A 12,824-nucleotide genomic window follows, 5' to 3' on the forward strand; every position below is an offset into this window, starting at 1 on the left:
CTCCTGCATGTGGCTGTCCAATTTTCCCAGCACCATTTATTGAAGAGACTGTCTTTTTTCCATTGCATATTTTTTCCTGCTTTGTCGAAGATTATTTGATCATAGAGTTGAGGGTCCATATCTGGGCTCTCTATTCTGTTCCATTGGTCTATATGTCTGTTTTTGTGCAAGTACCATGCTGTCTTGGTGATCACTGCTTTGTAATATAGCTTGAAATCGGGCAATGTGATGCCCCCAGCTTTGTTTTTCTTTTTCAACATTTCCTTGGCGATTCGGGGTCTTTAGGGCTAGTATCCAAGATCTACAAAGAACCTCTCAAACTCAATACCCAAAAAACAAATAAGTCAAAAAATGGGCAGAAGACATGAACAGACACTTCTCCTAAGAAGACATACAAATGGCTAACAGACACATGAAAAAATGTTCATCATCATTAGCCATCAGGGAAATTCAAATCAACACCACATTGAGATATCACATTATACCAGTTAGAATGGCAAAAATTGACAAGGCAAGAAACAACAAATGTTGGAGAGGTTGTGGAGAAAGGGGAACCCTCTTACACTGTTGGTGGGAATGCAAGTTGGCACAGCCACTTTGGAAAACAGTGTGGAGGTGCCTCAAAAAATTAAAAATAGAGCTACCCTATGACCCAGAAATTGCACTACTGGGTATTTACCCCAAAGACACAGATGTAGTGAAAAGAAGGGCCATATGCACCCCAATGTTCATAGCAGCAATGTCCACAATAGCCAAACTGTGGAAAGAGCCGAGATGCCCTTCAACAGATGAATGGATAAAGAAGATGTGGTCCATACATACAATGGAATATTACTCAGCCGTCAGAAAGGATGAATACCCAACTTTTACATCAACATGGATGGGACTGGAGGAGATTATGCTAAGTAAAATAAGTCAAGCAGAGAAAGTCAATTATCATATGGTTTCGCTTATTTGTGGAACATAAGGAATAGCATGGAGGACATTAGGAGAAGGAAGGGAAAAATGAAGGGGGGTGGGAATCAGAGGGATAGATGAACCATGAGACACTATGGACTCTGAGAAACAAACTGAGAGTTTTAGAGGGGAGGGGGTGGGGGATGGGTTAGCCTGGTGGTGGGTATTAAGGAGGGCACGTACTGCATGGCGCACTGGGTATTATACACAAACAGTGAATTGTGGATCACTACATCAAAAACTAATGATGTACTGTACGGTGACTAACATAACATAATAAAATTAAATTAAAAAAAAAAAACTTATTTGGTCACCCACCTGGCATATGGCAATCAGAGGCAAGATGAATCCTTTGAGGCAAAGGGATCACCCCCGCTTGAAAACCAGGAATCTGTACCCCATTCATAGGCTCACAGTAGGGCTAAAGGGATGAGTTACCCAACAGGGGGCCCAATATACTCAATCATCTATTCATATTGTGATATAATAATTTATATAGTATTGCAATATCTGTATATAATATCATAATATTATATGTATATAATATTGTACATGTATATCATGTCGTATGATAAAGATGGCGCTCTCATTTAACACCCAGTCAAGGCCAGGCTGTACACGAAGAACTTATGGACACATTATCTTGAATTGTCACATCAACCATACAAAAAAGATGCTCTTCTACGTTGTACAGATGATTTAGAAGAATTTAAAAGCAATGTAAGCTCAGAGAAGCTACATGATTTGCATCTGACTCTAGATGTTCCACCACTCCACATTACAACTTTCATCTTAGACTTCTGTTGTTTATATAACTTTTAAAATTTAGCCTAATTAAACCCTGTAAAAAATATTATGCATAAAGAGTAACACAAAGCCACTCTTACTCTCCAGACAGGAATAATCTCATGGGGCTTGCTGTAAGTTTGACTACCTATAGCAGTGTAGATCAGGGCATAGGTCGGGACTGCCAATGCTACCCACTCCTGCCTGCCCCCTCTTTGGTTCCCTTTGGTCCTCCGGGAAGACTCCAAGTCCAAGGCCCTCGGAGTGTGTGCCTGCTTCCTCAGCCCCACTGCTCATTTCCAACAGAGTCCATTTGACATTAAAATAGGACAGAAATTGCAGGAAAGGAGCAGGCAGTGGAATGAAGCTAAAGCTTGCACGTGGAGGGAACACGGACAGAGGACAAGGTTATTACGTTTGAAGGATTATTCTCTCATTCTTTCTTTCTGGCACTTATCTTTGGTCTCATCCTAAACAAATATTTTGTGGTGGGGCTTGAAAGAAATAGGTTTCAACCTGAATTTAACAGGACATTGATTTGTGTGAAAGTTAAGCAGGGAAAAGAGGAAACCTAGAAACGTGTGGAATTGTTTTAAATACATTGAAATTAAGGATGAATTTTTTCAAATGTTACATGCTATACATTTCTAATATAATTTTCTTGATAAATATAACTGGTACTAAAGACATCTGCTTAGATAAAGTAAGTATATATGGTCTGTGACTATGACTACCTATAATTACAAAACAGGATTTATTAAACTGCTATTAAAGTTAAATTATTTCTATAGTAAAAATACTACTATAATTGGAAATCCTGTGTGATATGTTTCTTCTGGTAGAATTGGATCTATGGAAACATAGCCACTTTGGAGAATAGTTTTAAGTTTTATAGCTAGAATGCTCCAATTTTGTAATATGACCCTCTGGAAATCCAGCTTACTGCATCCTGGCGTTGTACTGACAGGTTTCTAAGATAAGGAGAAAATGAAGCTGAAGCTAGTATTTTTCCCCCTCAAATGTCAGAAAGATATTAAGCAGAAAAATAGTTGAATGTAGAATTCCTCGTGCATGCATTTCGAAATGTTCCAAAATAATTAACCTTGTTTGGAACCAGTTAAGGCTAGGATATAAATTATAAATTTGCACATTGATAAAATCTAAACAGGGATATATTCCTAAAGCCAATTTCTTCCTTTGTTAAGCATGTGAACATCTGTGAGTTAAAGGATTAAATCAAAAGTATGAGAAAGATGTAAAAACCAGCTGCTTTTGTTTAATAATCTAGTGATTTCTCTCTCTGTGGTGGCTGAACTTACTCTTCTTTACAGGTTTCCTTGAGGATGAGGGTGATTCTAATTGTCTTTTGAACATCGCTGGTTTTCTTCTTTTATACAGTACAAAATGATGCTTAGATTCAAGCTGCAGATTCTACTGTGGGACACCAAAAGCCCAGGGTTGTAGGAGCCACCGGCTCTTACTCAAGTGAGGGAGGGGAGACGTGTGCTAGAGCTCGTGGTCCATGACGGTCAAGCACAGAAGCACATGCTTATATAGGAGAGGAGTTCCAGAGAGACAGTTTTTACGATGAAAACACGGACATAGCAATACCACAGTTACTATAGGTTTCCGTGAGGATTATTGAGGAGAGACCCTTACTAATCACACACTTGAAAAATGTTAGCTACAACTGAGACTTTCTGGGGGTGGCTGTTCTTTGATTTTTCCAGGTTTTAAGTAACTCCCTCTCTGTCATCTCTCTATCTCTGTCCTCTTTCTCTCTGCCATCTCTACGTCTCTCTCCAGTTAACTGGAGGCTAGATACGATGGGCGAACTTAGGACTTCTTTAATGAACCATAACTGAACGGTGTGCACGCACAGAGTCATTCTATAACCCCATGGATATTCGATGCTGCTATACAGTAAAAACAGGAAGTCTGAATAAAAAAATACTTGAATAAGTATTTTCCATAAAGTAGAAATGCTGTTACTAAAGCTGTAAGTTTATTAGATCATAGGAGATTCACTTACTAACACCTAGCTTTTTAGTTTCCTGAAACTTGTCTCAAAGTCCCCATTAAGTCTTCTGCCATTCAGGTATTTTGGAATGGATATTAACTCATTCCATTATGAGCATTCTTAAGCTCCCATAACTCCAGGTGAAATCCTTTTTACTAAATATATTTAATATTCAGTATATAAGTAGGTCCTACTATTGAACGACAGCTAAAGACTTTCTGAGGATTCCATGATTTCCTGAGTAGTCTGCCTGATTCACCAGACTTTTAATAGCAATTTATGAATAATATAAAAAATAGTGATTCCAAACAAAGGAGTTGTATGTGGCAGGAACACTCAGTTTTTTTGTTTGATTTTTTTTTCTTGTATGTACGTGAGCAGATCATGTCACAAAATTTTCATGCAGTGTTCCACTAGATTGCTAACTTATTTACATGACTGTCAGGAATTAATTTCAAATGTTGATTTAACGCTGTGCATATGAGAAGTATGGAAATTTAAAGTCAGCAACATAAAAGAAAATTAGAATCCCATCTTTTCAGGAGGAATAAAAGGAAAATCACACTCCCAATGATCAAATATACATCCACTGCCTGCCAGAGATCACCACAACTTGCTAGTACCTTTGTTAGGGTAAAGCAGATTCAACTGAGCTCACCAGTGTTTCCAAAGCTTATAGAATAATTAAAACAAATAAATGCATCAGCACCTATATATTTATAATCAGCACTCACCATCAACTAAAGAGGTACAAATTATCGATGTTTCTTTTTTAGAAATGAGAGAACATAGATTAAAACTCCCCAAGCCATATTTTAATAATATTGCTTTAAAAACTCATCTTAAACCAATTAATAAGACTGCAATTTTAACAGAAACTCTCTAAAGGTAGAATTACTACCAAGAGAAAGGACAAACTCAAAACCTACTAATGTATTCAAAAGACTATTAAAAGAAACTTTACAATTTAATTATTGGAAGATTATAGAACTGCTTCAGCACTTCTGTACTGAGTAAGTAAGCTGTACGTGTGAGGAGTAATAAATGAAATTGTTAATTTTACTGTTTCTCTGGGGAGTAGCAGGAGAAGAGTGGGAGTTATGCTATTTAGATCTCCAAATGGATCTTGGTTTATAAGCAATAATAAATCTTAAATGTGTTGCTAATTAACTCCACTTCAAACCACTCCCTTTTTTTAGGGCTTAAAAGACACTTGACTCCTGGGATCACTCACCATTCATATTCTTAAAGATGTTCAGGATGGGGAGGATTTGCCGGTAATAGGGCACCAAAGCTTCACCCACCATCTCAGCTGACACAACCAGATGCTGGAGGACTTTAAGGGTGACGCAGATGACCTGTCGGTTTCGAAGGTTCAAGGCATCTTCAAGGTAGGACAAGGAACAAACCGAAAATAAGAAGCATTAATTCCAACAATGGTAAGGTGAAGTCCACTTGTAGAACACTTAACTGAACTGTTAATGAACTTAACTGTTCATCCAGCTAACCTCAGGTTAGCTGGATGAACCTTTATTACTATAGTTTTGAATGATGCCCGGTAGCCTTTAATGTTATAAACAAGATCTTGTTTGTTAATTATTTGTTCTTCCAGTTTGTGCCCATCCCTCACCAACCCTAAGAAAGCCGCTCATCGTCCTTCACAGAAGAGGCTGGTGATGGACAAGATCCGTTAGCGTCGTTGGGGTAAAAGGGCCCCATGAAGGCCGACAGACAAATTTCTATGCAACAGTCCTTTCCAGTTAACAACCTATGTGATCCTTAAAACCATTACCACGAAACAAACATTTATTTGGGAAGGGAGAACTGGGTGTGGTGTGTGTGAGAAGAAACTACAGGCTGTAACAAACACTGACAAGGTTCTTGGTAGAAGTGAACATGAAGCGACTATATTTAGACTCTCAAGAACGCAGGAAAGAAAAGCAACAGTTTTAAAGCTCAGAACTTCAGAAGGAATCAACAGTAAATAAGAGACCCAAAGAATGCAAAATGGTTTTAAAGAACAATTCTAAATGCACAGTAACAAGCTACCCTAGAGAGATTGGATGGAAACAGTAAGTTACCTGGTTGTCCCCGCACTTGCTGGGTCTGGAAGGTACCATTCGTTCCAGTGGGGAAAGCAGAGGACTAGGGACCAGAATGCTGGTAATTGGATGTATGAACTTGCCAACTCCCCTATGTGGTCTCAGTTTCCCCAATCATGGGAATGTATTATTTATTTTCTAAAATGACTAAAAGTTCCAAGACTTAAATAGAAGGGCTATATAAGGCATGTATCATAGAACGTCAGAGGTGGTGACAAACTGATGCCCCCAGACTATTCCAAAAGAAAGTCAAAGGCTCTTAACTGTAAGATGTTCCATCTTCTAAAGAAAAGATTGGCTATGATTAACCTATGTGTCATTTATGGAAGGACAAAAGGAGCCAGGCTACCAAAAGGGATGACACCATGGTCAATATATGTGATGCGGTCCTGACATTATTCTTGAACTGTAGCTCACATTTCTAATAGCCGGGATCTTCTAGCACCTCAAATTCAGTGTGTTCCAAAGATAAGTTTCCTCCATAAACTTTATATTTTTCCTACATCCCCCATATTAGCAATGATACAACCAGATTCCTAGCCTCCCAGGATCAAAAGTGTTGAGTATCTCATATATTTATTGAATACTCTACTGAAAGTGAAAACCAGAATGGTTGTATGGGTACAGAATCGTGAGTGTATCAGTTGTTCATCCTTGCATGACTGACTGGCAATTGCAGCTCATTGCCACCTCCCAGCATCATGAGAAAATATTCTATCGCATATCACTAGCCCAGAAAGAAATTCAAAATTCAAAGTTCAGTTTCTACTGAATGCATTTGGCTTTCACACCATCTTAAAGTAGAAAAATCCTAAATCAAACAATTTTAAGTTGAGGACCGTCTGTAAACACAAATGTGGTGAATGGAGATGGCTCAGCTTTAACTTCGGGAACCAATCTAAACATAACTATGGAATTTCAATTGTATGATGGCTCATTACCACAGAATTTAGACACACTGCAGGCCATACCCTATTCTGAAAACAACTAGAAATAGAAGGCTATGATTTAGCCTAAAACTTGTAGTAATAAGATACTCAAAAGCAAAGTGCCCGAGGGAAGTTTCTGGAAAGGGCGAAGGGCAGGTATAGGATCTCACAGACAGAAGTGGGGGCTCTTTTTCTGGTTTTGTCCAATCCAAAATGTTTTGTTTTTTCAGGTAACCAAGTACTGAACCCTGCCTCCTGACCCAGCTCAGTTTAACAAAAGAGAACTTGGGAACCAGCAGAAATGTTGCTATGAGGACTATGGGCAGTAAACACTCTTTCAAAAAGTCTACCAATGAAGCTAAACATGTTCAGGGCCCAGAACTGCATAGAGCTGTGTGATAGTTTATGCACTAGTACCCATGTATAGTGAACAAATACTACAAGTTTGAAATATTCATAAGAAAGATAGGGTATTTAAACAGCAAATCTAAAGGGGCATCCAGCCCAGTGGATAGAGTAAGGAAGGCTCCTAGACACAGGGACAGACTCGAGGGATGAGTAGTGGTTATTTAGGTGAAGAGTATTCCAGGAGAGGGAACAGCATGCTAGAGGCTGTCTCCTCTTAGATAAAAAGAGTCCTCCTACAAGGTTGACTCCAGCTCATAGGGATAAAGTTCTGCTTAGCAGTGTGGGAACAAAACTCCAGATAGCATAGAAACAGTTTTCTAAATAGTTTTATCATTGTGTAGAGCCCATCTGACAATCGCAGGAAAGATTTTCATAGCCATAATGGCTAGAGAATACTGGCTTTCTCACAGTTTTCTTCTTTTAGAATATGCATACCAATGCTTGCAATAAGCCTAGAATATGCTCATTTACTACCAATGTTAGAGTTCGCCATATAGAATATATTGATTATGGAGTAAAGTTTTTATATCTATGAGTAATAATAACATCAAACTTTTGTTGATTAGGTTTATGCCTGTCTGTATAGATAATTGATCACATGGAAATAAACTAACAATCTCTCTCACCATGGATGGTAATAACAGCTATCAGGAAATAATTATTTCATTTTACTGCAAACTTGATTGAATTAACATGTTTGTGATAAATGTTATTGGATTGACAATGACTGACAAGTAAGATGTGTAAACCATTACTCTTAATGGCATCTAAAATGGAACTCTGAGTCTCCTACATGACCAGGGAATAGATCTAAAACCTCTGCACTCACTGTGAAATAAAGCCAGGGTATGCACTATAAAAGCCCCTGAGCATCATCCAAGAGGGATTTTTTTTTTTTATGTTGCCCCTTTCCACTTCAGTTCCTCTATTTTTCTTCCTCATTCTTGAGGAATTAAGATATACCATTAAGTTGGAAGTCTTTTTGTTCTTACCATCCCAATGGAATTAAATAAAAAGGGCTTTTTTTTTTTTGGAAACAAAGTTCTTTTCCTTTGAAAAAGTATGTTAACAGATATAAAGAATATGATTCTGTAGCTTGAAAGAGCAGAAATGTGTTTATTCTTGTCTTGATAGGCCTGAAAGCTATTGTCAACACATAAGTGAGGACTTTGAACTCAAGATTTAAGATTTTGAAAAGGGTCTGATATGAGATATCTACTGACATTATAGATCAGCCAGTGGAAACTTTCTATTCAGAAAAATTGGATTTCTATTGTACTGCTTACTTCCTTCAAGTATAATCAACAAGATAGAGCTTCCAGATATATAGAAATTGCTGAAGAATAAGGAAAAAAAATAATTTAAAGTCAAAGTGGTAAAACTTATTCATCTTAGATGGTTATAAGTTACATGTATGATTTTTCTCAAGCATAAAATCCATTATTGCTGTAATTTTTGCAAAGTGTGAACATTTTCTACTATTAGATATGATTCACTACCGGGGAATCAGGAAAAGTGGAAATATTTCTACTTCTTTTAAAACTGGAAACACCAAACAAAATGCAAAAGCAAACAATAAAGTCTAAAAAATATTTTTGACATATGCTATAAATGTTAATATCCTTGATATACAAATAGCTATCACAAACCAATAAGATTGAGTTTGCTAATTTAAAAATGGGCAAGGACATTATATGTTAATAATAAAAAAGAGTATAAAGTTAAAAACAATGGGCAAGGAATATGAATAGATAATATACAAATTAATAAAATAATTAATACTCCAGAATGTTCAGCTTCATTAGTAATCAAAATAATACTACTTTATAATTTTGAATATCATTTAACAAAAAGTTTTTGAAAATTTAATACTCAGTGTGGACACAGGTTTAGGAAAAGAGGCACTCTCATAGATACCGTATTATAAACCATCACAATCTTTCTATAGCAATATAGTAGTCCCCCCCACCCCTTATCCATGGGGGATATGTTCCACGACCCCCAGTAAATGCTTGTAATATCAGATAGTACCAAAGCCCACATAGGCCATGTTTTTTCCTATACATACATTCTTATCATAAAGTTTAATTTATAAATTAGGTACAATAAGAAATTAGCAATTATAACTAATAGTGCAATTATAACAATATACTGTAATAAAAGTTACGTGAATGTGGTCTCTCTCCCTCTCTATCTTATCGTACTATACTCACCCTTCTTGTGGTAATGAGAGAGGGCAAAATGCCTATGTGATGAGATAAAGTGAGAGGAATGATGTAGGAATTGTGACATAACATTAGGCTAGTATTGACCTTCTGACATATGCCAGAAGGAGGATCATCTGCTTCTGGATTGCAGTTGACCATGGGAAACTGAAACCAAGGAAAGCAAAACCATGGATAAAAGTGTGTGTGTGTGCTGGGGCCGGGGGGGTGGGCACTACTGTATATGTATAGTATTTGACCCAGCTATTTTGCTTCTGGGCATTTAGTCTAAGGAAGTATGCACCTGTGCAGAAAGAGTCACAGGGAAGGATGTGATAGATAATATTTATAATTAGAAACAATCTAAATGTTCCAAAAACAATGGATTAAGTAAAATCAGGTATACCTATATAATGGAAAATTACAAAGTTACCAAAGTCATCTAATAGAAAAATATTTTTTAAAAAATAGGAAAATGTTTATAAGATACAGGTGAGGAAAAAAGTAGGTTATAAAGCTATGATCTCATTTTGTAGAATAGAATGTAAACAGAAATTTATATACTCAGCCGCTAACAGTAGAGACTATCTTTTCTGTAGGCATACGTACACATAGGATTTTATTCCATTAAAAAGACATACTTTTTTATACTGCTTAAAAAATATTCAGCATATTTACCTAAAAATATTCTTCATGATGACTTCGTATATTTTAATTTAGTGGAATGTAGAACTCTCTCCTTATGCGTTCTCAGTATTTTCTTGATTATTCTTAACCATTTATATCTTGAGACAAACTTTAAAATAATTTGGTGAGCTTAAAAAATATGCTTGAGGCTGATAAAAATTTTAATAAGTTTAGAGATTATTTGGGGTGAAATTTACATCTTTACTACTGAATCTTTCCATTAGAAACATGTATCTCTTCAATTTTCCTTGTCGTCTTTAACCTCCTCAGGAAAGCTTTACAGTATTTTTCATTTAGATTCTGCATAATTTGTTAGGTTTACTCAAAGGAATTTTATACTTTGATACTATTTGTCTAAGATCATTTTATCCCAATATGCATTCTAAAAATTCTTCATAACACATACATAAAAACATTATTTTTATATATTTATTTACTGGTGAACTTAATTCTTGAGTGAATTCAGTGGGGTTCTAAAAGTAAATATATTATCACAAACATTGCTAAATTGATCTTAACTTTCTAGTATTTATTTTTGGTCATATGTCAGAGGCCAGAATTTCTAAAAGAAAATACAGTATTATAATGCTGAGAGTAGACATTTAAGACTTTGAATCATTCTCCTTTATTTATCTTAAATGATTATTATTTTTATTGTATAAAATATGTATAATATAAAATGTCATTTGACCATTTGCTAGTGTGCAATTCTGTGGCATGAATTACATTCACAAAATTGTGCAACCATCACTACTACCTATTTCCAAAACTTTTTCATGACCCAAAACAGCCCCTAGTAACCTCTCATCTACTTGCTTGCTATCTCCAAGAATTTGCCTATTATAGAAATCTTAATGATGTATCTTAAGTATTTTTTTAAAGTTAAAATATTTTATAAATATTTAAGATTGTTCGGTCTAACATACTAGTTGAATTGGATTGCAATGGACATAAATTTTGCTGGTCAAGGGGCGCTAATCATGTAATTCATTAATTTACAAAATATATGAATTCACAATATGTTTTCAAACTAAATGTAGGTTTCAAAATTGTAGAAATTTGTCTCTTCCCAAACAGAATTCAACTGCTAAATAAATGTGATATGGCTGAGTTCTCATATTCTTGGGCAATTAATGCATCAGAGACTTAGCTCAGCTATTATGGGCATCCAGGAAACTTATGATAAAGGCTACAATTTTGTCTTTAATTCATTGTTTTCCAGTAAGTGTTATGTTAACAATAAAAGCATCAATGTTTCTCTCATCCCATGCAGAAAGGAAAAACTACCTTTATACAAAATGCAGATTTTCTTTCAAAGCTTTGTTATTAGAAGTAGTTAATTTTTATACTTTCTCAATTGACAAGAATATATTCTGACTTTAGGACCATAGAACACAACTTAGCATTTGGTGAGTGTTTGGCTTTTCTTTCCCTTAAATACTTAGTTTTAAAGACTGATACATAATTAATAATTTTTTTAATAAATGAAAGTATTCATTACCAAATTGGTCTCAACAATAGAGTCCCTAGCATGATTGAGGTTATACTCACAACTTTGTAGACATAAAGAAACCTGAATAACAATGTAATCCCACACACTCCTCACGCTTGTTGTAGCCAAGGTTGGGGCTTTGCAGGCTTTCATACATCCTGAACACCTCTAACAGTAACAAAGAATAAACTTACCCATACTCTGCTTTGTCAGAAAGCATGCAGGGTTTGTCTCTTTGCACCTTGCTCCCCTGTCCCTAGACTGCTGGCTCAGTTCAGCCGGAAGGAGTGGGCCACAGATGGACTGATGACCCAAGCAAGGATCTGGCCAGCCCTGACTCCATTCTCAGAATAAGACCAAATCACGATCTGCTGTAACAAGCAGGCACTTCTGAGAATTACGGTTACATTTCTTCCTCTGGTGGAGGAAAGGTTTCTAAATTTGCCCCAGCTTTAAGACAGTGGAAGTAGTCGACTATAAAGAAGGCTATGACACAAAACCAGGAAGCTGAGAGTTGTGGCACTGTACAGAAGGTAGATGAACACCCATTTCCAAGAAGGAGCCCCCCTTTGAAGAACTGCACACTGCTAAGTTTGGCATCAGTATGTGGTACAATTCTGGAACTGATTATTTAAGCAAGTTATTTGAGAACTCCCAAGAAAATAGTGGTGATTATTACCAGCCAGAGTGAGTTCTCTGAAATGTCAGGCCAAGCTTACTTCATGTATTCTGATAAGTTTACTCATAAAGGAGATCATAGACAGACTATCAGCAAGGCATCTGGCAAGACCTCCCTTGTAGGCAAGGCACAGAAATGGTTGAGTTAGGCTTTTCTTTTTTTTTTTTTTTTTCCTCCTGTGTGAGCAACTGAATCCAAGCAATATGCCTTGATGATTTGGTCCTACTGCAATACCACCAAGGTCTCTACTTGATCTAATCCATTTCCATCTAACATTTTTATTGTAACTTTGATGAGAGTTATAGAATCCAAATCTATTAATTTTTCAATGACCCAAAGTTAGGAAGTCTGCAGAGCTATGACCATGAAGGAACACCAAGAAGGCAAAAATGATAATTTGCTATTATTACCACCTTGACTTGGCATTGTGCTAAACATTCTACTCATGTGATTGGCTAATTCTTACATCATCTCTGGGCAGTAGGTTTTATAATCCCCTGGGAGAAATGACATAATTCATTTGCCAAAACCACACAGCTAGTTAATGGCAGGCTGGGGTC

At 36.3% G+C, this 12,824-nt stretch overlaps 1 protein-coding gene across 1 annotated transcript in view; it reads right to left on the reverse strand.

Annotated features, from left to right (window-relative positions):
* PACRG (parkin coregulated) overlaps positions 1-12,824 on the reverse strand; it is a 523,314-nt gene that overhangs the window by 195,836 nt on the left and 314,654 nt on the right. Inside the window, exon 4 of the mRNA XM_021693419.1 lies at positions 4,998-5,147. Coding sequence (XP_021549094.1) covers positions 4,998-5,147 — 150 coding nt within the window. The remainder of the gene's footprint in view (positions 1-4,997; positions 5,148-12,824) is intronic.

The sequence above is a fragment of the Neomonachus schauinslandi genome, chromosome 8 (assembly GCF_002201575.2).
Source record: "Neomonachus schauinslandi chromosome 8, ASM220157v2, whole genome shotgun sequence".
NCBI classification, from domain to species: domain Eukaryota; kingdom Metazoa; phylum Chordata; class Mammalia; order Carnivora; family Phocidae; genus Neomonachus; species Neomonachus schauinslandi.